Source organism: Pituophis catenifer, unplaced genomic scaffold (assembly GCF_029215685.1).
Source record: "Pituophis catenifer annectens isolate HBS135680 unplaced genomic scaffold, rPitCat1.0.hap2 SCAF_3, whole genome shotgun sequence".
NCBI classification, from domain to species: domain Eukaryota; kingdom Metazoa; phylum Chordata; class Lepidosauria; order Squamata; family Colubridae; genus Pituophis; species Pituophis catenifer.
In genome coordinates this window covers 58,133,240-58,159,542 of record NW_027256883.1, presented here as the reverse complement: position 1 = coordinate 58,159,542, position 26,303 = coordinate 58,133,240, and the positions used below count along the sequence as shown (strand labels likewise).

General features: G+C 36.6%; 1 protein-coding gene across 1 annotated transcript in view; it reads left to right on the top strand.

Moving 5' to 3' along the window:
• RTTN (rotatin) overlaps window positions 1–26,303 on the top strand; it is a 102,657-nt gene that overhangs the window by 6,126 nt on the left and 70,228 nt on the right. The window contains exons 5-22 of the mRNA XM_070942419.1: window positions 2,079–2,169; window positions 3,109–3,223; window positions 4,795–4,945; window positions 7,108–7,273; window positions 8,708–8,889; window positions 10,765–10,880; window positions 12,137–12,307; window positions 14,963–15,175; window positions 15,508–15,620; window positions 17,496–17,622; window positions 18,329–18,454; window positions 19,265–19,381; window positions 20,862–20,998; window positions 22,353–22,524; window positions 23,316–23,415; window positions 24,254–24,342; window positions 25,738–25,855; window positions 26,151–26,247. Coding sequence (XP_070798520.1) covers window positions 2,079–2,169; window positions 3,109–3,223; window positions 4,795–4,945; window positions 7,108–7,273; window positions 8,708–8,889; window positions 10,765–10,880; window positions 12,137–12,307; window positions 14,963–15,175; window positions 15,508–15,620; window positions 17,496–17,622; window positions 18,329–18,454; window positions 19,265–19,381; window positions 20,862–20,998; window positions 22,353–22,524; window positions 23,316–23,415; window positions 24,254–24,342; window positions 25,738–25,855; window positions 26,151–26,247 — 2,401 coding nt within the window. The remainder of the gene's footprint in view (window positions 1–2,078; window positions 2,170–3,108; window positions 3,224–4,794; window positions 4,946–7,107; window positions 7,274–8,707; window positions 8,890–10,764; window positions 10,881–12,136; window positions 12,308–14,962; window positions 15,176–15,507; window positions 15,621–17,495; window positions 17,623–18,328; window positions 18,455–19,264; window positions 19,382–20,861; window positions 20,999–22,352; window positions 22,525–23,315; window positions 23,416–24,253; window positions 24,343–25,737; window positions 25,856–26,150; window positions 26,248–26,303) is intronic.

The following is a 26,303-nucleotide window of genomic DNA, read 5'->3' as shown; positions in this document are numbered from 1 at the left end:
AAGCTGGATTTGCTTAATGGCTGTGTGATTTTGTTAAAGCAGGGGTGTCAAACTCACATCGTCGCGTGGCGTCACATGACATATCGGGACTTTCTTCCCCTTCACTAAACTGGGTGTGGGCATGGCCAGTGTGTGACGCATCCAGCCTGCGGGCCAGGAGTTTGACAGCCCTGGGTTAAAGATTGTGGTGAATTGCTTAAACCATTATACAAACTGTCATAAAACTGGTTCTGACTCAACTTATGATTGGAACAATTTAAGACAGAAATTCTGGTCCCAAATGTAGTTGTAAATTGAAGACAACTTGTATACCCCCCAGGGTATATTACACATCTCATTGTTCAGCAGATAGATTCTTTTAGCAAAAAACTTTGTTTTTGTTTTATATTAATTAATTTGCAGTTCTTATTCTGAGCAATACAGAACAAGCTTCTCTAAGCTTCTCAACTCCATTGGAGAGATAAGAAGGAATGCTGCATTCTCAGCATATAAAAGAATCAATATATGAGTTTCTGCTTTGAGGAGAAGTAGATATTAACGATCAGACTGATTCTTTTAAACATGACAAGCAGTGATAAGTTTACTTAATTTTCTTTTGGTTTATTGGTAACACTGAGCTTCGGTGTTACTTTTTTCTTTGTTTTGGGTTTTGTGTGTTCTGTTGTTATGGCAGCGAGATCTGTGACACGGTGGATTAAATGTTTTGATGCATTTAGAATTTTTAAGAAAATTATAAATACTTTTGGAATTAAGCTTTGCTTAAAAAAATTGGGATGTTTGGATAAAATTAAACTTTATGTAAAAAGAGAGATTAGTGTAACTGTTGATTAAGCAGTGTAAAATAGAATTAAAGAAATGGGGAACCTGAGGACAAAGATATTTCAATATTGTTACTTTACTACCCAGTAAAGCAGTAAACTGAGTATGAAAAGATAGTGACATGAACAAAAAGGGGAAAATGAAAAAACTAGACCTTATGTTGGGAAGGAGCAGAGATAACTGAATCATTAAGAGAGGAATTAAATCCAAGAATGGGAAAAAGCCTGAGAACAAAATCAAAATAGTTCCAGATTGATTTTATTTGGTGCAAAATAGAGCAGAGAGTAACTCTTGTCAGGTCCTGCAGATTCTGTTCTTCTAGCCTATCACAATGAAGAGCATTGTTGGAGTCCTGGCTGTGCCTCTTTCCTAACTTTGCCTGGCTCGAAAGCTGAAAACAGAAGAGCATTGAATCATGTGAACATTGAGGTAGCTTCTAAATAAACAAATAAATATTGAACTATGAAGTGTGAGGGTTGAGCTGTCATAGACAGTATGTCAACAATCACCAGCCATCCAGCTTCGAGCCAAAAGTTCAGTTCAAAAAGTCTGTTAAACTATGGGAAGAAAAGGAAAAAGAAGTTACAGAATTAATCTAAATGATATATAAATGGAAGAGCTGTGGGGGTGCCGTGGTTAGAATGAAGTATTTCAGGCTAACTCTGCCCACTGCCAGGAATTCAATCCTGAGGGGCTCAGGGTTGATTCAGCCTTCCATCCTTTCGAGGTTGGTAAAATGAGGACCCAGATTGTTGGGGGCAATATGCTGACTCTGTAAACCGCTTAGAGAGGGCTGTGAAGCATTATATAAGTCTTAAGTGCTATTTCTATAAGAGGGCAATTAATTGTTTTGTGGATTCCCCTTAGTATGCAAGAAAAAGTTTTATCTAGCCATGCTGTGTTAAATATTTGAGTTGAGGTTGAGCCATACTGAGTTGAGTTTCTCAGAATTTATGCAAATAGCATAAGCCATCCATTCGTAGGTTTCCAGTGTATTTTTCATTCCTGCATTAAAAAGCTGTTCTGTAGCAAATTAAGTAATAAATATTTGAAATCTAGCTTCAAATTCAATTTCAAATTATGTGATTTTTGATGTAGAATTTTGAAATCGAGCATTAGCAGTACTAGATTATGTTTTTATTTTAAAAAAATAGCTAAGTAAGGTGGTATAAACACTGTTGGGGAAACACTGTCTGTAAGGAAAGCACTTAAGAATTTACATATGCAGGAATTCTTTTGGTTTTTTTTCCTTCTTCCAGTGAAACATGTAGTGAAATGTCTGAAGTTTTCTACATTTCCTTGGTTATCCCTGACCACCACAGATAGACATGTTCTTTCATCAAGTGAAAGGTAATATAAAATTAACACTATAATTTATCTCAGAATAATAAGTACGGTATATTTTGCCTCAGTTTATGAATGATTTTGAAGAGTGCAACTTTAGCAAAACTATGACAAAATCAACTAATAGCTTAATTGGACAAAAGTTCACACCACAATTGGTTTTTGTATTCTTCCCAATTCTGACTGTCTAATTGATGTCTTGCTGAAGCTACATTTTCCCAACTTGGCTTGATTTCATTGGCAAAACATTAATCTCCTTAATGGTAAGCTCCCATTGATTAACTTTACAGTATGCATTTAAAAGGCTGTGGTGTACTGAAATAAATGGGGCTTAAAAAGGTCCTAGATTTGCCTGAATTGTGCTTGGTAGCAGCTACCTGTATTGTAATGTTAGCTACAATCTATAACAGCATACACAGTATATATTGTTTATACAAACAATACAGTACTGGAGAGCCTCAAGACATGGAAATTAGCTCTCACAGATCACCAAGGAGTATTAAGTTACACTATAGGTGGTAAGAAAGCTTGTTAGGAAGAAGAAACAAGGCAATATTTGAAGGTTTCCAGCGGCTAGGAATTTAATAACTTTGTATTGGATTAGAACTGTACTAAAAACAACAGCAGAATAAACATGCTAGTAGCTATGCAAGTCAGTGCAGGGGCTTTACATTTTCTGCATAATATCCTAGACTCATTTCTAGAAAAACTCATGAGTAGCAAAAGACAGAGATGCCATGTGATGAAGTGATGATTGCTGAATGCTCCATGGGATACTGAGACAAAACTCTATTCTCAAGCTATGCTGTATGTCTCAATATTTAAACTATGCTGGGCTAAACTATTTATGTTGTTGGTTTATTATCCAATCCAAAACTGAATTAATGAGAAAGATTTAAATACGTTTGTAAATGCCTAGCGTCCTCGTTTACATGTATTTTTCAGTTCACTGAGAAGCAAAAACTCCAAGTTAATTTGGAATACTTGTGAGCTTCTGCGAGATGTTATCATGCAAGACTTTCCTGCTGAGATCTTTTTACAGAGGCCAAAGATTGTTCAGGTTAGAACACTTTCATTTAATTAAAATATTTCATTGGTTCCTTTGGGTAAATTAATATTTGGAAACCTTGAAGTTGTCAGGATCACTGGTTTGAAATACATCATGACAGCAAGACATTTTTCTATGCTGAAGCCAATATATTCAAAAGTGAACATTTCACTCTTACTAACTACAGAGGTAGATCTTAGATTTCCCTAATGATGCTTTCTATGAGAAGGAGTTTGCATTTGCAAAATCACCATCAGTTGATTGCAAAAGGCAGTGCTACTTAGAAAAAGCTTGCATCCTGTAACAATATCTTTAACACCATCAAACATCATGTGCTTATCCCAGATCCTTGGGAAGGACTTGATAGGTGGATAAAAATGCTAAATTCAAGTCTAAACATCTGGCTGAGTAATATTGGTTGGCGTGATTTTGGTTTCACTGGACTATAGGTTCCCCTCCCCCCAAAAATGTTTCGCTTCACGAAAAAGTTGGTTAATGGCTATGATAGGCCCTTTCAAACTGAACAATAAAGATAGTTTCAGAATGACTATATCACACAGGAATCTTGAGAAATATGAAATTAACTTTTAATAATTACTATGCGTAATGTGTCTGACATGCTGCATGAGTTCAACAAGGTTTTGCTGCTGATTTTCAGTATCTGATGTATCTCACTGCAGTTTCCAACAATAGTCAGGCAGCATTGATGGATTCCAGTTGCCCATTCTTCGGTTGTGGCAATGTCCTGGTGAAAGCTTTCACCATGTTCACCAATGACTGCATCTAGATTTTCAGAAAAGAAGTCCGTATATGAATGCAGAAAATGAATCTTCAGTGACATGTTGCACTTCATGGTCTTATATGCTGTAAGAAATTTGTCAACCAGCTGAATGTATTTTGGTACTCTGTAGTTGCCAAAAAAAATTCACAACAGCCTCCTTGAATGCTTTCCATACATCTCTGAACCATTTTAAGTCTTTGAATTGGAAATGGAAAGTAGTGGCTGTCGTCTTATGCCTGACAAATCTGACATTTGATCATATAAGTAATATGGGAAACAAAGGTAATGTTTGCCTGATACATGCCTGAGATTCATCTAAAATAAGAATTGCTTTGATTATATGGATATGATTCCATTTAATGTATAGCCTATAATTCAGTGTATTTATATAAAACTCTAGGGATAGATGTTTATACTCGCATAGAAAATTGCAATCCCTAAGGGTGTTTACAAGAGAGTTCACTTCCTGAACAAAATAAAAATCATGCTCCTGGAATATGGTTTCAGAAAAATAAATGTTTTATAGTCAGTCCTTTATATCATGGACGAAGACCAAAACGCAAATGTTTTATATTGAAATAATCTATCGAAAAGTACAACTGTGAAAGTCCTGAAGTGATTGCACTGCAAAAATTCCATGGTCTCGCGTTCGTCTCTGATTTGCAACACTTTGGCAAGAAATCTTTAGGAAAGAAGCATCAGCATACATATTTAGGGTACACTGAATATATTAACCAGGCAGACATGTATATTTTAAAAGTATTTTGCTGAAGTCAACAAAATGTACTTGTGTTTATTTTAGAGTCTTCTGAGTCTAACAACACTGGGCCTTTCAAAAGATGGACAACACCATTTGGCATTGCAGGCTGTTTTATGTCTAGAGCAACTGTGTGTTTTCTTAAGGAACAGACTGAACTTCCATAGAGATCCAAGTTTTGTCTCAAGTGATACAGGTTTGCATATAGTTCATCAGGATAACCTGAGTCTGTTTTATTCATCATTAACTTAATGATTTCTCCCCCCCCCAACCCTTCCTGTTTTAAGTAAGATGTAGAAGTATATTGCTCAAATGGCTTTTACTATGGGAGGTAAAAAAAAAAAGTAGTGGAGAAGAGTGTGAGGATTCAAACTCAATTTACTTCCTGCGGCTACAGAGTCTGTTCTATCTAAAAATGCTAATAAGAACATGTAATGGTGGGTTATAACAGTTAAAATAATGAAATGAAAATAGCAGTGTTGGGAAGTAATCGTTTCAAGCCGTTAATAAAGGAATTATAAATATTATTTATCTTCAGCATACCATGTATTATCCAATGAAACCTGGATCTGACTTTATTGTAGCATTTCAGGATTTCCCTCACGAATGACAGAGTGACAAGTGGTTCTGGATATGTTGGCTGTACAGGTAGTCCTCAACTTACAACCACAGTTGAGATAGTTGCTATGTGAGTTTTGCCCCATTTTATGACCTTTCTTGCCACAGTTGTTAAGTGAATCGCCGTAGTTGTTAAATTAGTAACAGGGTCATTAAATAAATCCGGTTACCCCATTGACTTTGCTTGTCAGAAGATCACAAAAGAGGATCATATGATCCCAGGACATTGCAGCTATCATAAATATGGATCCTACTATGAGCCTACCTGTATACAGTGAGAGTATTCAATCCGGTAAAGTGTTGCTAAACTTAAAATGCCTCTTTGTGGATTAGCTTTCAGACTATTATGAAGTCCCAGTAAAATAATTTCACAGAAGGGAGCAAGGAGTAATAAATGTAAAACCAGCTAAGAGATGCCAGAACCTCAAGAGTAAGCTAACCAAGCTTCAGGAGCTGATGAACATTTAGTTGTCCTTCATGATCTATATGGTGAACACCATCTTAGCTTCCTGATTGAACTTGAAGGTCTGGAATTTTTCAAAAAAAGACTGGACAACCATTTGTCTGAAATGATGGAGTGTCTCCTGCTCAAGCAGGGGATTGACCAGAAGACCTCCAAGATCCCTTCCAACTCTATTATTCTATGTTCTATGAGTCAGTTGCCAAGTGTCTGAATTTTGATTGAATGACCATGAGGGATGCTGCAATGGTCATAAATCACTTTCTTCAGTAACTTTAAACAATCACTAAATTAACCTCTGTAAATTGAGGACTACCTGCAGCTATTCTCCACGCATAGGAATAGTCTATAGCCGTGATGGTGAATCTATGGCACACGTGCCAGAGGTGACACGCAGCACCCTCTCTGATGGCAAACGAGCCATCGCCCCAGTTCAACTCCCCTGCGAATGCACATGTGCCTCCCGCCGGGCAGCTGGTCTTTGGGTCTCTGCCATGCATGCACAGGGGGCATGCGGGGGACTGTGCATGCATGCTCAGGGATGGGGCAGATGCAGGGGGCGGGATGGATTCAGGGGACCATGCACACATGTGTAGGAGGCCAGGGTACATTTGGGGGGTTCGGGCTCGCACGTGTGCACATGCTTTGGGCACTCAGTCCTGAAAAGGTTAGCCATCACTGGTCTATAACTATTGCAACAAGGACTTTATTTGAAGCTCCTTAGTTAATCCCATAGATCACACCAGCGATTTCTCATTGTGTTTTATCAGTTGGGGCCCTGCTTAGGTATGTATTAATCCTGCCCTATTTTACACTCATCATTTTTTTTTTCTTTTACATATTTGTTCATCCCCGCTCCCCTATTTTTTTTTGCTGCATTTTGTAGTTCTAGCAAAAGGGAAAGGAATTTTTCCAGCTGAATTTCAAATATCTGAAACACCAAAATCTTCTGAGCATTTGAGCACAGCCCGAAGGCTGTTGCAATCTGGCGAGATCCGGCCATGAATGGTGTGAATGGGTTTTAATTGTTTTTAATGTTTTAATTTTTAATGTTTTTATATATGGTTTTTAAATGCATTGTAAGCCGCCTTGAGTCTTCGGAGAAAGGCGGCATACAAATTGAACAAACAAACAAACAAACAAATAAAGGCAGGGATCATGGCTTCCATTGAATATTTTTTTTTCTTATGCAGCAAGAAATAGATTTTTCCTTTTAAGTAAAAGTATGTGTTAGTGATATGACAGAGGCCATATCTACATATCTGTGTGTGTTGTGAAAGGTACCATTTCCCAGAATTCGTCGATGTCATATTGCCAAGATGCCCGAAGATTTCCTCATTCGCAGAATCCATCTCCTGGAAGCAGCAGCCCTCGACCTTCTGTAATAGGACGTATAGGTCAGCGTCCAAGGGGTGATGGTCAGGATTGGGATGCAGAATCTTCCAAGTAAGAAGACAGCTTATGTAATGATTATTACAAAGGGAACATGTACCTCCTCCTCCCCCTCCGCCTTCTGCTCCTTCTGGGTTTGCATTATTTCATTATTGCTTTTTAATCCTTCAGTAATAGTTTAAATTAAATGATGTATAAACTATAAATATAAACTTTGTCCTTATTCTTCTTTGTATAAATTATATTGGTCGAACAACTCAGTAAATAGTTGAACAACACAGTGAAACAGAACATACCTGTAAATCAGGAGTAATTAAAACGTCCTGCTGCTGCCATTGGATTAAGCTAGAATTCACGAATGAAGGCAAACATACATGTCCCAGGATAATGTTGCAGGATCCAATCTTGGTTGGTCACTGAGAACAGAGGTTTAGCCTTCTGAGCTTTCAGACCCGTACTGGAGCCCATCCCCAGGGAACGTCTCTCTCACCAGAATGCTCAGAAGACTAAACCTCTGTTTCCAGTTACCAACCAGATTATAAATTAAGATTATTTGGAATGGTATTATAAGTAATACAATACAATACAATACAATACAATACAATACAATACAATACAATACAATACAATACAATACAATACAATACAAGTATTTCAGTGTTGCTATTCCAGAAAATAATCAAAAATTGCACAAAATACAATTCTATTTTATTAATATTTCATAAAAGGTATTCTCTTGTATGCAGTTATACCCTTTTCCAGAATTTTTTATCATTGCATCTACAAACACACAGTGAGTTCCCATCCTTGACCACATAGGTACTATAAACAACTTGGATATACATTGGAGTAAAATGTAGGATGAGTTATATAAAAGTTTAATGGTGGAAGATGTAGATAATAGATATGTACCCAATGAGTGATGATCTTGGCTATGAAGCCCTAATTGGATTGAGGAAACATAAAAGTCTTTGAAGTTGCAGTTATCTTGAGAAGTTTTATAGCCCAAAACCAAAAAAAAGTTAATTGATGGGAAGAGGGAAATAAGATTGTCCTGTGGCAGCATCCTAAGTAAATATGGAATTATCTTGCCAGAGGCTAAATTAGCTCTAATACTAATATAATTTTATGCAGGCAGAAATAAGGCTTTTGATTCTTGCTTTCAGTGGCGCTCAATTCTAACCTCTCCATTTTCTTCAACTTGTTAAGGTCTGTTTTCAATTCTATTTGATATATCTGATTTTTAGGAGACTTGATAGTGTTATAAGCAACCTATAAAGTTCTTGTTGACAAAAGATTTGTTTTATCCACAGGGGAAGGAACTTGGGTGGAATTACACTAGATCCGTCAATTGTAGTTTGACTAGAAGAATTTTGTTTAGGCCAGTTTTCTCATTCAGCCTGATTATTGGTTATTTTTATAAAATAGTGCTGGCTATAGAAACATAGTGCTTTTTTTTACATACATCATTGTTTTGTTTTTTCATAGTGGAAGCAGTGCTCATGGTAATGTAACTTCTGGATTATCTAATCCATCACCTTTGGATATGGGTTATGTTGACCTGCCAGAACTGGAAAATGTGGACACTTTGGAGCTACAGTTTCAACAATTTAGTCTTCCTCAGTTCTGTGTAGCCATTTTGGAACATGCGGTGCCTCTTCTTAAAACAGGTAGCGTTCATTTTTAAAGGAATTTTTGCTTACAGTTATACATTCTTTATCTCCGACCGTTCTTTTTCTACCACACATAGAATAGGCTTGACATGGCAATCTGAATCAGTTATGAATCTAAGCACCCCCATTTGCATTCTTCATATCTGTCTAATAGTCAGTGTGAAAACTGTAGTGTTTTAGAAAATTTAACACTTGTGTTTGGGGCTCTGCCTTATATTCATCTTATTTCCTTTTAGTTTATGATTCTTTCCACACAAAGGGAAGCTCAAAAGCAAGATAGAATAGCAACAGCTTTATTGTCTGTTTCAAACTTCTGTTTATAAAGGTGACCGGTCCGCCCAATATGATTTTATGGCATCTTTCCTTCAAGTTGATTAGGACATTCTGCATGGTTCTTCCTTCCCTCCATTTCTTTCCTTGTAGCAACCAAATGAGCTACATCAGTTTGACAGATAGTTTATAAAGCTGCTTGAGGTTACTGTTTTATTTTAACATCGAGCTGTCTAGTTTTACTGTCTTTTACCATTTTACTTTAAGATTAAAAGAAGATATTTTGACAAATGAGGTGGGAGAGATAGGAGAACTGTTGGAGGGAATGGACTGGAAGATCATGTGGGATTTAATGGCTCCACTTTCTTGAGGCGTTGCAGGAAAAAATGCCCTCTTTACGATATGTAATTTATAACTAGCTGATTGATGAAGTGGTAGTTGTTTATAATGTATTTCCATGTAGAGAGAAGAACTGAGGGAAGTAGAAGACTTGGTCAGAAGAATTTTGATACTGTTTTCAGCAGGAAGGGACTATCTCAAAAATTGAGAAACTTCAGAAGTTCCAGAACTGAGCAGTAAGGTTGAAGCAATGGTGTGATGTCATGTTTTTTGTAGTTCTAATGCCACTCTGTTTCTGAAGCTAGTTTGAAGAGTTGTTGCTGATCCCTAAAACTGTCCCCAAGCATTCAATATCTGAAGTGCAGTCTTCTTTCTGAATAACACTTCCTGAATTGCCTCTGAAACTTTATTCTGGCTGCACTCTCAAAAGGAAATTAGACAGAGTGTGAGCAGTTTATAGTGTTGGATACTATTTATGGAATGCCTTTGTCCGATTATTACCATATAGACGTCAGACTAAATTTTGATAGCTTGATTTCGAAATGTAGAGTGCCTAATTGTGTTTGAATGGAAGGTTTTATATACACCCTTTTTCTTCTGATATTTACTGATTTATGCTACTTTATATTTCTCCTTTTACTTCTTATAATGGCATGGTACCCTGTACTGAAAGCCTTTGTTAAAATATACAGGTCGCCCTCATTTAACATCTATTCATTCAACAATAATTCAAAAGTTATGGCACCGACAAAAATTGATTTGTGACTGTTTCTTCCACTTACGACTGTCACAGCGCCTCTGTGGTCACATGATAAGAATTCGAGCCAGCTCTCATTTATGGCTGCCTCCTTCCTGCTGACCTTTGTCATCTTCACCTACCTTCTCTCTCCTGGGGGCTCATCATCCTGGTCTTGCCCAAAGAAGTGCTTTCTTACTGCATTGCTTAGTGATGGAAATTCCAGTTCCAATTACTGTTGTTAACTGAGGATAGTAGTATTGTATAACACTTTCATTTAGAAAATATTAAACTTCTAAACTGTCTCTGGCAAGAAGAAATGTTTAAGTCTTCTAAGGTACTGCTGGAAATTTAGTATAATGCAGTTTCATCTGAGCAACCAGCACCACAATGCAAGGAAGGGAAGTCTGTAATGTTCCTTATTTTAATACTTCTTTATTTAATAAATCCTTACTAATTAACATATTGCATTAATCAGCAGAAAGGAACATTACTGCTGCAATCTTTCTCTGTTTATCAATTCTCAGGTAGTAGGAGAATAACCATACAAGTGTTGGAATTGGTTGCCGAAGACCTACTACTTATTGTTGATGCAGTGTCTGAAGATATTTGGGAAGACAAGAGTCTCTTTGGTCTAGAATTTGTGAGAGTTTAAAATTCTTCTCTTTTAACCAGAATAATTTGCTTATTTATATGTTTGCTAATTATATTTATGCACCACAATAATCAAGGACCAATTCCGTACAGTGATTGTTACCCTATTTCCCCTAAAATAAGACATTCCCTGATAATAAGCTCAATCGGGCTTTTGAGCGCATGCACTAAAATACCCCCTGAAAATAAGCCCTCCACCAAAAATATTAAAATGAATGCTCAGCCGATCCCTGCCATTTCCTCTGGTTTCCTCCACGCGCCCCAAAATAATACGATCTTCTCGAAAATAAGGCCAAGCGCTTATTTCGGGGTTCAAAAAAATATAAGACAGGATCTTATTTTCGGGGAAACACAGTAGCTTATCTTAAATGTCTCATCTTTTTATCTTTAAGATATCTTTAAAATAAAGTAGATGTAATCTACTTTATCTCTGTTTTAAGCCTACCATTACGATGAAGGGTTTACAAACAATAATATTTTTTTAAAAACTGAATGACACATTCTGTATTCATCTTTTTTAAAATCCAGTCATGAGTAAAAGTAAAATTGCATAAAAAGTCATTGAGGGAGTTAAGAGTGATCTTTCTCTCCCCATTGCGTGGTCCTCTCCTTATTTAAAGTCCTCTTCAATTTCGTCAGACTGCCTTGCTTTTATTTATTTATTTTTTTCACTAGAGCAGTCTCCTGTTTTCTCTTTTTAAGAGTAGGAATATGCAAATGATGCTGTGACAAGCTTGATTTTTTTTTTCTCTAGTTATAAAAAAGTTCTTGAAACAAAGTAACAAAGAACAAAGGAACATTCTTAAAGGAGAACATCATAAACTAATGCATACTATGCTAACATAGGGCTGTTCATTAGTGAAGAAGTCCACCTCACCTCAGCAATTGCGCTGACATGGTTTTTAAAAAAAATAGGCTGGAACATACTTTCTTTGTAGATTTGTAATGATTAAAAAAAAATCAATTGTTCACAAATCTATTTTGGCGTGAAGTCAAAATAGAGGTAGGAGAAATACATGTTTGTGACTTTTATTTTGGTTAGCCAGCATAAATGCTACTCGTTGATGGGAATATGAGATAGATATTAAAGAACTAAATTAAACAATTGTTTAATAACTAAATTAAACAATGAATAAATTCTCCAGGGAGGCTTTATCTTCAAACAGTTCCTGCATTAGCAAGAGACTGAATTCCTGGCTTCTGTTGGGGGTATTGATTTGCAACTTTTTTTTGTTTCATCTACAGAAAGAAAAACTGATTGGAATTCTAGATTCATTAGGTGAAATCATTACCTATCACAAAAGTAACACCAGCTCAGAAAAACCTGAGCTTGCAGTAGTGCATCACAGGATGGCATTTGTTAGTGTTTCGCTTTTCACAGTTCGACTCCTGCAAGTATTGCTACCTGTAGAGAAGGTGAGATGTGCCCATTTCTATACATCTTCAAGGTTACATTGGGAAAAATGCTTAAGATAGCATGCATTTAAATGGTAATATTTCAAACTGGTCAGTCCTAGAGGAGATCAACCCTGACTGCTCTTTAGAAGGCCAGATCCTGAAGATGAAACTCAAATACATTGGCCATCTAATGAGAAGGAAGGACTCACTGGAGAAGAGCCTAATGCTGGGAACGATTGAGGGCAAAAGAAGGGGAAGGCGGAGAATGAGGTGGCTGGATGGAGTCACTGAAGCAGTCGGTGAGAACTTAAATGGACTTCAGAGGATGGTAGAGGACAGAGGCCTGGAGGAATGTTGTCCATGGGGTCGTGATGGGTCGGACACGACTTTGCGATTAACAACAACAAATTTCAATTAGACAAAGATAAAGGGAAATACAGTGCAGAACTCTTAGAAACAAGAAAGAGCCCTCTTTCTTATGTAAAGGTTTTTCCCTATTTCTCTCAAGCTCATCTCCCTGACTCTCTACAATATCAAACAACCTATAGCATCTAATACATTACTAGAAGTAGTTGATGTTCTGTCTAGTTTTGAAACAGTCATCAATATCTGGTCTTCATTGTTTGGCTTTCGTCATGCTAAGCAGTTGCTTTGACTTGGTGTTCTAATTTCGTACTCCTTATAGTGATGTTTTCAATTGTAGTTGTCAAAGGCAAGCCACTTGATGTTGTTGTTCGTGCAGAATAGATTTCTGGTCTGAGTTACAGAGCTTGTATTGGTGATGTTGTGCAATAAATAAGAGGCAGGTATTGCAAAACAGCATTTTAAAGGGACAAGTATAAAAATGACAAGTGTATTGTCTGCCCTCTAGTGGCTGGATAACAACTTTACATCTTAAATGACTGCTACTAATCTTGAGATTTTTCTGATAATCGTTAATTCTGTTGTGTCTGAGCAGGCGTGGAGCTTATTCTTCTCTCTGATTTCAGTTAGAGATCGATACAGATAGTCCTTGACATGCAACCATTCGTTTAGCAACTATTCAAAGTTAAAGTAGCACTTTAAAATGGGTTAGGATTTTCAACCAGTCCTTGCGCTTATGACTGTTAAAGCATCCTCACGGTCTCTTGGATGCTTGGAAAACGGCATATATTTATGACAGTTGCAGGGTCCCAGGGTCATATGATTGCGACCTTCCCAGCTGGCTTTCAACCAGCAAAGTCAATAGGGAAGCTGGATTCATTTAACAACCATGATTCATTTAAGGACTGCAGCGATTCACTTAACAATTGTAGCACAAAAGGTCATAAAGCCAGGTGCAATGTCCTTACTTAGCAATGCAAGTTTTTGTCCCAATTGTGATCAAAAATCAAGAACTACCTATAATGTTAAAAAACATTGCTGGTCACTTGTATAATTTTACTGCTCTATATTCCTGCTTAAAATTTTGCTTTGCTGCATTGCAAATGTCAGCTGTTATAAATATATAATTGTTCTTTTTCCTTTACCAAACCATTTAAAATAATATGTACTGGTAGTTCTCAACTTACAACCACAATTTAGCGCAAACTTTCTGTTGCTAAATGGAACATTTGTTAAGTGAGATTTGCCTCATTTTACGACCATTCTTGGCACAATCCTTAAGTGAATAATTCCAGCTGTTAAGCTAGTAACACGATTGTTAAGTGAATCTGGCTTCCCAATTGATTTTGATTGTCAGAAGGTCAGAAAAGGTGATCACATGACTCCAGGACACTGCAACCGTCATAAATATGAGTCAGTTGCCAAGCATCTGAATTTGACCATGTGACCATGGGATGCTGCAAAGTTCATAGGTTACTTTTTTCAGTCCCGTTGTAACTTTGAATGTCATTAAATGAACTGCTGTAACTGCTGTATTTGTGACGATAAATTCATTCCATTTGATAATGCAATATAATTTATGAAGCAACTAAAATAGTTAAAAAAAGAAGCCCAAAATATATTTACCTGGTGGGCGCAGAAATAAGCAAAATATAATTGTATTGTAAATATTTATTTTGGAGATTATTGAAATCGCTTTTTGGGGTAGGAAAAGTCAGTATCCAAAAGATAGATTTTAGACCTTTAAAATAATCTAGAAGAAAGCAGTAAGAGATTAAAGATCCTGACATATGTCCCAGGGCTTTGTAAGTTGTTCACTTGTGCGCGCTCCACTTCTGCGCATGCACAGATCATATTTGATGACGTCCGGGTGGGTGGGCGGAGCCTCCCACCCCCGCCGCTACCAGTTTGCCTGAACCGGGGCAAACCGGTAGCAACCCACCACTGGTCTGTCCCAGGAAATTGAACAATTACCTTCTTAAATTAAGCATAGTTTGTGTTTTGTTTTGTTTTTTGCAAACATTCGATATAAAACCTGGGTTGCTACATTAGCTGGAGGTGCTGAATTCTAAATGTATTTTTAATTCTTTTATCTCATATTAACTATTTTAACAGTAGTTAAAAATTCCCAAGAGATTTACCATCACTTTGATGTAATTTGACGTAATATCTCTGCAAATTAAACATAATTTTGTTTGAAGAAATTATGTTGGTCGCATATTCAAAATAATCAAAAGTTAAAACTAATATTTATTATATAGGTTGACCTTTAGATTTTTGACTAAACCTTTTTTCTTTTTCTCCCTCCAGGCTACTAGTGTTTTACCAGAGACTTTAGTGACAGCTTTGTTTGTCCTTTCCGTGGACATGCCATTTTCCTTGGAATATCCAAATATACACGAGTCAGTCACAGCTTATTTGGAACAAATGAATTCAGAAAACTACAGTGTTTATAAACAAGCCGCAGAAGCTGCCTATTCAATTGAGTGTGCTTGTAATTTTATGCTGGATGTTCACAAGGAGGTAAGACATTCAGCTTAAGTGAACTTCACTGGGAGAAAAAAAATAGTGTAAAATGTCATGTATGCCTCCCTAGACCTAGTTAAGAGTTGTAAGAGTACTCTTGATAATCAGTATTTTCAGGATATAATAATTTGATATGGTTATTGGTAATTCTACTGGTAAACTGGCTAGTCTTCTTGTCTATAGAAGTTTTGAGAGTTGCTGCTACTTGTTACATTCATTGTTATTAGCAAATTATTTGTGGTGATCGTATCAGTGCAAGTTAATTCGTAGATCATTAATTCATCTGTCTGCTCTTTAAAATGAAATGATACGTTTTACTTTTTTAAAAGGGAGAAAAAAATCTTCTTGATTTACTTGAACTGGCAGAACAAGCCATAAAAAGTCTTCCATTTCACCAGTATTTTGTTCTACTTAAGGAATACCTCAACATTTGCTCAGATATGTAAGTTGGGCAATTTGCATGCCATATGAAAAATCTTACGTTAGGATTTTGTGATGACATTTTCAGCTATTAAATACATAAATTGTTTTTGTTTTTTTTTTGACTGAATAAACATATTGGATAAAGTATGGTGCTTTTAAAATAATAATGGAAAAGGAGGGGAAAAATTGAATAAAATGCAAAATACAGGTAGTCCTCGACTTATAACCACAATTGAACCCAAAAAATGTGTTGCTGAGTGAGAAATTTGTTTGCCCCATTTTACGACTTTTCTTGCCACATTAAGAGCTGTAGTGGCACAGTGCTTAGAATGTAGTACTGCAGGTTACTTCTGCTGACTGCCTGTTGCCTGCAATTTGGCAGTTCAAATCTCACCAGGTTCAAGGTTCACTCAGCCTTCCATCCTTCCGAGGTGGATAAAATGAGGACCCAGATTGTTGGGGGCAATAGGCTGACTCTGTAAACCGCTTAGAGAGGGCTATAAAGCACTGTGAAGTGGTATATGAGTCTAAGTGCTATTGCTATTGTTAAGTGAATCACTGCAGTTGTTAAATTAGTAACACGGTTGTTAAGTAAATCTGGTTTCCCCATTGACTTGGCTTATTAGAAGGTTGCACAAGGTGATCACATGACCCTAGGGCTCTGCAACTATCATAAATGTGAGACAGTTGTCAAGCCTCCAAATATAAATCACGTGACCATGGGGATGCTGCAATGGCCATAAGTGTGAAAAAATGATTATAAGTCACTTTTTCCAGTGCTGTTGTGACTTCAAACGGTCACTAAACAAACTGTTGTAAGTTGAGGACTACCTGTATATACATTATAAAAAAGAATACATGGTGAGGCCTTAAAAATGAGTGAAAAAATACAATAGCAAAAAAATTAAAAATTAAAATACATAGTATAATATGTCCTTACAACAGTACACAGTTACAATTTTATACATACAGTAATTATTTAATTCAAAGATTATGCATATATACATATATAGGCGCATAATCTTTGAATTAAATAATATATGTGCATATATATATATAATTTATATTTTGCTGATCAAGAAATAAAGGGAGACTAATATAGATCTATTTCAAGCTATTTAGCTCTCATCAGCTAGCCATACCCTTACTTGGATTCGAACTTGGGCTGCTTGCATGTTAGGCAGTTGTATTAACCTCTGAGCCACAAGTTCTCCTCCTTTCATCATCTTGAGCCAGGGGAGAGATTAAGTGGTTCCCTTTCACCTTTCAGTTCCAATCCAGGAGCCCTCAAAAAGTCACATTCACGACAAACCATTTTATACCAAATTTATATTTTGCTAATATATATAATATAATTTTATTATACTTATCCATACAAAATCTGTGTCTGTAGAGCAAATTGGATAAATTTAAGATATTATTCTGATAATAAAATGGGAAATTTGCACTATATGGTGCCATTTATGTGGTAACATGTTGTAGCTATGTATAGATGAATTTTTTACGTAGTCCAGTACACACATCTGTCTAATCAAAATACAGATTTGTGCATATGTTTATCTATATCTTATGATCTACAATTAAGACAAACAATGATCACAAAACCTTCCCAAACTTTACTACCTTGACAATGGTGACATCCACAAATGTGTCAAGAAGAGCTAACAGCGTTAAAGTAAATCTTCCTTCATTTTTCTACAAGATCAGTTTAACCGCTGAAATTACCCCCAAATCTCTTAGCTTGCCAAGTTTCATCTTCTTGGGAATTTACCCAGGAATGACAACGAATAAATAACTGAATAATAATCCAAGGCTTCTGCGTGTCTTGAGTGGAGAGAATTTGCTATCTAAGCCTTGAAACCATTTCTTTTATACTCTGTTTTTCTGGTTGTAGCTGGAAATCTGCTGGAGCTGACCCACTGCTGCAGAATGAGAGTCAGAAGGTGCTTCTCCATCTGTTGTCGCATCCTGTGCCAAAAATTAGAACAGAAGCCTATCGCTGCTGCCTTGACATTGTTAAGGTTAGCATTTAACAAGGCCTGTGGTTTCTTCAGAATCCAAGAAATACCCTTCCCTCCACACCCTCTCTTACATCTAAATTCCCCCTTTTTCCATTTAATAACCTCCCAGGGATTTAGTCAGGCTGAAAAACTTCAATCTTTCACTATATAAATTTGAAATTGCCTGATGTGAATTTAATTCTGAGGGGTGTGTGTGAGTGTTTTTTTTAATTTGCTGAGTTTCAAAGAGGAAGGAATAGCTGTTTGAATTTTTCATATTATAAACTGTGTTATGATTTAATGATATCATTGCCTTATGGAAATAAATTAACTGCATGATGGACGGTACTTTTGGTCTTTATCAATTGCCAGGGTGAGAGCGTTCCCTCGTGTTCTTGCTGTTTTCTTCTCGTTCTCTCCCAGCAACCTTAAAGAAGGTTGGCAGGAGGGACCAAGCAGAAAGGTTTTTGCTTATTCCAAGTTATTCTGCTTGCAGATCACTGATTTCTTGCTGTGAGAAACTAGCAGGTTTGAGCTAGATGACAGGATTTATTAGCAATAGGGAACCAGCACTATTGCTCCCAGTTGTAAGCTTGAAAAGTTTGCAGTTTTAGGGATATGGATATGGTGTGTGTGTGTGTTTCAGTCTGAAAATGGGTTGCAGTAGACTTAAGTATTTTCATGTCTTGTCAGATTAATATTTAAACATCTTTTGTCTTTGTTTTAGGAATGTTTAGGCATTCATAATGCTGTAAAGTCTATTTCTTCAATCAGTTGTGGTGTACATTTTCTGCTTCATCCCAAAGTTCTTTATGAAATATGCACTTTTGGGCTTCAGGATTCCCAGCATGAGGTACATCATTCTGAATATGTTACCACTACCAGAATTAATCTGTAAATTAAAAGAAATTAGTAGATCCAAAGCTTTGTACCTTTGTAAACTTCACCCTGTTTAGCTTTTTAATTAATTGCTCTCTTGCAACTGGGTATATATAGATCGCAAACCTGCATTATATTTATTTCCTTTGCTAAAATTAATGGAACTTGCTTTTGTTTTCAATATGCTTAGGATTGCAAGAAGTTTGAGAATTTTCAGAAGTATAAAAAGAATTTTAAGTAATGCAGAAAATGACTAAAGTGCAATTAGTCATTTGGTAGCACCCAGGCTTACTTTTGATTTTTATACAGTATAATTCTTATTTGTTTCACACACACACACACACACACACACACACACACACACACACACACGGAGGGAGGGAGGGAGAGTTGTCCTAAGATTCAAGTTCAGTTAGTATCTTAAGATCTTTTTCTAATATGCTCTGCTTTTTCTATGGGTAATAAGCAAATCAATCTTAAATTGTGAAGATTTCCTAAATGCTTAGACTAGAGCACTATTTTTAAAAGTCTTCTTCAAAATACTTTATTGAAAGCATTTCTTGACCTGAATCCCACTCTCTGCTTGAAGACTGTTCAGTGCTAACAGGCAGTAGATACTTGACAGTATTTTATCGCTTTCTTGTTTTTTAAAAAGAAAAAGAAAACAAACACAAAAGCTATTTGGTGCAATGTCCCAAGGCAAAGCCTAATTTCCATTTCTGACACCAGCAAATTGGTTTGAACACTCTTTATTGCGCTATTGTATCTTCTCTCATTAAAACAGGTGTGCTCAGCTGCCACCTTTCTACTGATGTATCTTCTTCAAGGCCGATTGATGATGGCAGCAGAGACCTGGAACAAGTTTATTGAAACCCTCTATCCTGTTATTCCAATTCTTCAGGTAATCTCATCTTCTTGAAAAGCAGTTTATCTTCAGATAAGCTTAATTGCTTTGCTAAAAAAAGCAGTACTGACATTACACAATAAGGGTAAATATGTAAACATGGCAACCAGAAATAAGAGGTGTTGCCACTAGAGTTGTGGCTTGAATGCTTGTAACTAAAGCTGAATGGGTAAGTAGCATTAGACTTTTTCAGTAGGAAGTAGCATCTTGAAATTGATGATGTGACAGTTTTCTAGAGGGATATCTACTGTTCAGAACCATCTTGAACTTTTTACTGATCATAACATGAGGGTTACTTGGAGAAATGGCTTGTGGGATATAAATGATCAATTTAATATAATCACCCCATCAGGAAACTTCTTTTCCTGTAACCATTGCCGACATCTTTTTCAAATAAAATTCCAAACTCACCTTATTGTGAGAGTTGTTGCATTTTGCTTGTTTCACTTACCAATATGCTTCTGCCAATCCATAAAGCAAAATTCTTTTATCTTTTTGGGGGAACGCTTTTAGAATAGAAGAGAATATTTTGTAACTGAGGGTTGAACCGTGGGGTCCTTGGTGCTCTCTGAGCTTGGTTGCTTTCTTGCAGATGTTTCATTACCAAACCAGGTAACACCAGTGCATTGATGATGTTACCTAGTTTGGTAATGAAATGTCTGCAAGAAAACAACTGAGCTCAGTGAGCACCAAGGACCCCACACTTTTAGAATGTTGAGAAATGAATGTTATTCATTTATTTGTTAAATTTATTTTCCAGTTATCTCGCTACTCTAGGTGCTCGCATTTTTTTTTAACACCATAGATATTGATGGGAGACAACTTGTCAGTGTCAAAATGGCTACAGTGGCAGACACAATCAGATACAATGCACTGATTTAGTCCCTCTTCTAGTTTCCCCATCACCACCACACTCCCTATTAAGACTTCCTTTACTTACTATTATCCTTTTTCTGAGCAGATTGATGTACTTTCAAAGAAAGTACTGAGATGGAGGTCCCCATCTTGATGATGCTGGAGGCACATAACTATTTTAATTAAAATATATTAAAATCCTGATACTTTTTTAAAAGGAAATATTAGAAGTTGAATGGAACCGGAAGGCTAGTAAGCGCACAAAGGGAACATTAATGAACTTGAGCATTACATACAGGACCCCCGCTATAGATTGTGCTGGAAGCTTTTTTGCTGTGTTTCTGGTGGGCAGTGCTGGTACCCGTACAACCCGACAAGGCAACATTGCTGAGAAAATTGAACCGCAGTTGGCCAGAAGCTGTCCCCCCCAAATTGGAACTTCTCCAACAAACAATGAACGTTTGAAAAACAAATGGCAATTGCCTATCAATTGGTCTATTAACTTCCTGTTGCCAATTATGGGGACAGTTTTCTTGGTAATAAAGCAATGATGTCTCTTTTGGAGCATGATATTTACTTATGGTAATTAACTGCCTGTGTTAACTTGTAAGTATTTACTTAGGGTTATGCAAATACAGAAGAACCTCTAGGTAACTGTATGCTCACCCTGAGTGAAACAACGACTGAAAATGAAGGGATTCTCCCAAGGACTACGAGACTAAGAGCTTCTCTTCGTCTTCTCTTCTCAAAAAAGCCACTGTAAGTAAATTAGCAATCACATTTCAGCCTGGGAAGGGTTACTATCTGTACCCTAGCCTCCATGGAATATAGTATTAAAGATACAGTATGCTAACTTTTGTTTGAAATGGAAAAGGCAGATGAGGGCGTAGTACTTCCTTTAAATGTGCTTTCAGGTGATACAATTTTTTCAACTGCATGTCAATTTAGCCAATTTGCAAAACGATAGAAAATGGCACACAGCCCAAGTGACAACCTTCCACTTAGATAAATCATTTTTAGAATGAAGTAACACATCCTTGAGGTGCTGGAAACTCTGCCAATCCTTAGAAGGCTGTAAAATTTCAGAAGGCTGAAAGACACTAATTTGAAAAAAAGCAGAGGAGTGTAGAAATTGATTATGACTGACTGGGCTGAAAAAGTAGTGACAAGATTGTTTTACTTCTGGGAAAGTGGAGTACAGAAATTATGATACTGATTGAGGTGAGAAGGAAATCAACTTGTGAAACATTGATGTTGAAATCTCGTCTGCTGTACTTTTACATCAACATTGAGTTGATATTGAACTATTTGATTTTTTGTGTACTTTTTTGAAAGCCTAAAATTATTAACTGGCAGCCAGTGCTGTCTGATGTAATGCAAAAATTTGATCAGATTTAATTCAGTCAACCTGTTGTGGCCCGCCAGCAGCCTGCATGGATCATGGCTGATTCCGACGACGAGGAGGCTGGTGTGGGGTTGCACCAGCAGCCGGCGCTCGCATTGGACAGCGAGGAGGCTGAAGAGGATGTGGTGCCAGAGGCAGAGACTCAGCCAGGGCCTTCAGAACCTCCAGAGGCTCCTTCAAGTGGAGAGTCCGAAGTGGAGGAGCCTCTCCTCAATGCTCGAGCATGCAGGGCTGCCAAAAGGCATGAATGGCTACTCAGGAGGAGGAGGTCTCCTCGAGAGTAAGGTTTGAGGCTAATTGGCCACTCCCTTAGCCTATTTAAGTCACACACAGTTTGTAATTTCTTGCTGGAAACAAGGTGTAATTATTACAGAGCATTTTGGAGAGTGAGTGTCATATCGTATCTTGGTTTCTGGGCTGGTTGCCAACCTTTGCCGGACTTTGTTTATTCTTGGTACGTTATAACTTTGATAAGGACCGTTGGTGTGTGTCACAATCCTTGGGAATCTGGAGCTGGAGCAGAACACAACCTGGCTTTTAACAGGAACAATTTGGCTATGGCCTTAAAGATGTTTGAGAAGTTAAGTAATGAAATCAAGAGTGATAAAAAACAAAACAAAACCATGTGGTATGAGATTTAGATTTTTGTGTGCATATTTCTTCAGTAAAAGTTTGGGAACCTTCTAAGGAAATGCTTTGTTCCCCCAGAGTTCGTTCTGTGGCACTCAAACAGTTAATGTTTCACCTTGTGGAAGAAGAAGAGTCCCATCTGAAGCGTCCATTGTTGCATGGCAGCATTCTCTCAAGTATTTCGAACATCCTTATTGTGGAAAAGCCTATTGAACTCAAGCTAGATGACACAAGAGAATCTGTTTTTAAGGTGAACGGAGAAAACTTGGCACAAGATTGATAACCGGAGGGATCTCCTAAGCAAGGAAATGCAATGCCGATGGTACTGTTGAAGTATAAATGGCACTGAAAAAAAGGACTTAATGACCATTTTTCACACTACCATTCTAGCCCATCCCCAGGGTCATATGATCAAAATTGAGAAGTTTGGCAACTAACTTATATTTATGATGGTTGCAGTGTCCCGGAGTCATGTGATGACCTTTTGTGCCCTTCTGACAAGCAAAGTCAACAGGGAAGCCAAATTCACTTAACAGCTGTGCCATTAACTTAACCACTGCAGTGATTCACTTAACAACTGTGGCAAGAAAGGTTGTAAAATGGGACAAAATTCACTGAACAAATGTCTCACTTAGCAACAGAAATTTTGGGCTCGAGAATTACCTATATAAAGCAATTATCTCATATTCTATTAGAGATTATAGTCACACAACAGGAAATACCTAGAAACTCCCCAATTCTCTGTAAATGAATTTGGGAAGATTATAAAGCAGCACAATCAAATCAGTTTGTGAGATATCAGCCTCAAACATGGATAGTTGGGCTTTAAAACAGAGGCAATAATATTCTAGCTTGATCTTGGAAATATTCAGTTGTTTGTTCTGATCTTTTGTGGGAGAAAATTGAAGCCCAAGGTTCTGCTATATATATTGCAGTTCCTTCTTGGTGACGTTAGACTTGAGATGGCTTTTTCCCCATAAGAGATGATATGGGAAAATATGTGAACAAATAAATAAGAGGATATATTTGTTTTACTTTTAGGCTGAGACAGTTGAAAAATTGTATAGTATCTTTATATCGGACACCGTTGATTTGACTTTGAGGAAGTCAGCAGCTGAGCAATTAGTCATAATCATGCAAGGTAAAATTCTTCAAAATATAATTTAATATAATTTACCATTGAGACACAGAGTTGTTCCAACGTGGGGAAAGTCATGACATGATGGGTAATTCAGGTGATTATTTTTCTCTTGTAATAAAATCTGAATCAGCTTTCCTTAGCCGCTTTTAATGTATTTTGTATGTTCTTGCTGTTTATATGCCAATAGCGTGACCTCCTAATTCACTTTCCTTAAACCCAAACCCAAAGACACTTGTATAAATGGAGTAATATGAGAAAGGGATGAGCCTGCTGGCTAGAAAGATGAATAGAAACACTTCACTCTGCAACGTTTTGTGGCAGGTTTCATGCACATTTCTAGTTCCTCTTTCAATTCTCCAGGAGCTGGTTCAAAATACCCTTTTCAAATACATCAGCATATCCAGAAGGTAGTCAGAGTTATAGCAAAAATACTAAAAAGCTACGGGTGTGTGTGTAAATCCTATACCAGCAATTCCCACTATCCCCTCTCTACCTCAAAATGAACCAAGGATTTGTAACCGAAGAGTACATTCAATGCATTATTGTTGGCAGAACAGGGGAGTGGGGTGGTAATCACAAAGCTAGAGTGACAGGAATTAAGATGGGAATATTTGGAAGATTGACAGGGAACTGAAATTGACCACAAATCAGGACTTGTGACTCAGTATTTAAATCTAGTTTAATGATTGTAGGAAGGAGGCACAAGTACTTATCCATACCTAGTTTATCTAATAACTAGTGCCTATTTAAAGATAAAGCAGTTCTGAATCAATCTGAATCCACTGTTATATGTTGTTGTAAAGTGTGCATATGGAAAGCTAATTTTTTTTTCTTCCAGATTCTAAATTGCATCCAATTATCAAAAATATGGGTGTAGTGGACAGAATTCTTGCTTACTTTACTAAGTGTGTTGCTCAGGATGGCAAGGTACATCTATTTCAACTTTTCTTTCAGAAGAACCATCCCAGGCTTCAAAATTGTATATTCAGTCAAATAATTTAGATAGGAATTAAATATTTTCTATTTGGAATATGAGTATTACCTCAAGATATGGACTAAACATATGGACTGCAATGAAAGGAAATTTCAGTATCTAATTCTTTGACTCTAGTATCATTTCTCAGCTTGTAAAAAAAGCTAAATAAATCCTCATTCAGAAACTTGCTGTTTAAATAAGCATGTTTATGCAGAGGAAGAAAGCTAATATGGAACTCCAGATTCATGTTCTTCTTCTTCTCTTTCCTCTTTCTATTTGATTAGTAAGCAGAATAGTCTGTTATAATTTAGCTGATCCCTAAGTTTTAAAAGTAGCAGTCATAAATGGCTACATCACAAATGGCTAAATAAGACCATTCTAGATTGTTACCTTATTTAGGAATTGATATATTGATTCACATATATGAGGTCCATTTTCTTCATAGAAAGCTTTAGATAAACAAACAAAAAACCCCAGCAACTTACTTTTCAGGCGGGTAGTGAAGAATGATGGGAATTAGGAAAATACCATTTTTTTTTCTTGTCTACACTGGTACACTGTAATATCATTAGTAGCCATGTGCGAAGATAGGTGGGCCATGGCAGTGGGCTGAGGGAAAGTGGGGAGCCCAGACAGGAATGGTGGTTAAATCCTATTGAAATTCAGGTGGTGCAGGGACTAGATACATTTACACGGTGGTTCCTTCAGGCTGATTCTCAACTCTGTGGCTCAAGGATTGCAGGAGTAGCCAAATTAGTCCCATCAGTTATTAAATATTGAATAAAGTGTTTAGTTTTTTCTTCATGATTTAAATGATGCCAAAACCGACCACCCCCCACTTCAGAGATTTTGGAACAACATTACTTGTATATCTAAGGATGGTTTGTTCAGTTTCATGATTACAATACAATTTTCCCAGCAGAAACTTAATTTTGTAAATAAATTTAGAAGAGCTTTATTTAAAACATTAATAGAAACCTTCATTTAATTTAATTCTATTTAATCTGTGAGTCAGTTGGGATGAAATATTAAAAGTTCTTGCAAATTTTCATCTATATTAGATGTTCTATGGTGTCAAAGAAAACAGAGAGGCTTGCTTCAAAAATGTGTCACAGATTATTTCTAATGCTTTTATGTCTTTGGAATTAAATATTACAATACGAGCTTTTTTATGAGAAGTTAATTCTCTGGATTTGTGAATAATGGACTAAGGTAATGTACTGAAGGACATTACTGTAAACTTCCAAGGAGTGTTGATTTCAGAGAAGTTTCAGAATACTTACTCAGTAGGTTACTCAATAATACAGATTTTAGTTAACAAACCTTTTTTTTTATTATTTTGATAGATCATGGACTGTATGATGTTGCCATGTCTTGCTCTTTTGCGGAAACTTCTGTCTGTTGATCCAGTCAAACGTCTGTCATTGGCTTACCAGCCTTCTGTCTTGCTTGTGTTATTTAGAGGTAACATCATAAAAGCAAAATAAAAATGTGTAGAAAGCATTCGTTTTTATACCTTTGAATTAAGCAATTAAATATCAAGAGTGATATTTTTACAAGTATTTTGTTTTCAAAAAGCTGGATAGATTCTCATTTCCTAGCCTGCAGTTTTAAGAGCACAATTAATATTTCCCATATGTCTTGTTGATAGATCATAAAGCAAATACTTAATTGTTCTTTGGAAATTTGGTATTTAGAGTTTTGAAAGTCTTTATGCTGTTTAGAAAAAAGCATGCAAATGCCTCTGTTCTATTTTCAGTTGCCTTGATATTCCAAGATTATGGTGCTATCAGGAGTGAAACCGCAGTATTATTTTGTCTACTACTTTTTGATGAAGCAGCAAGGAAAGAGATGTGGTAGGATAATCTATAGTGATTGGTTCTGTGCTACTTCATTACTCCTGCAAGTAAAC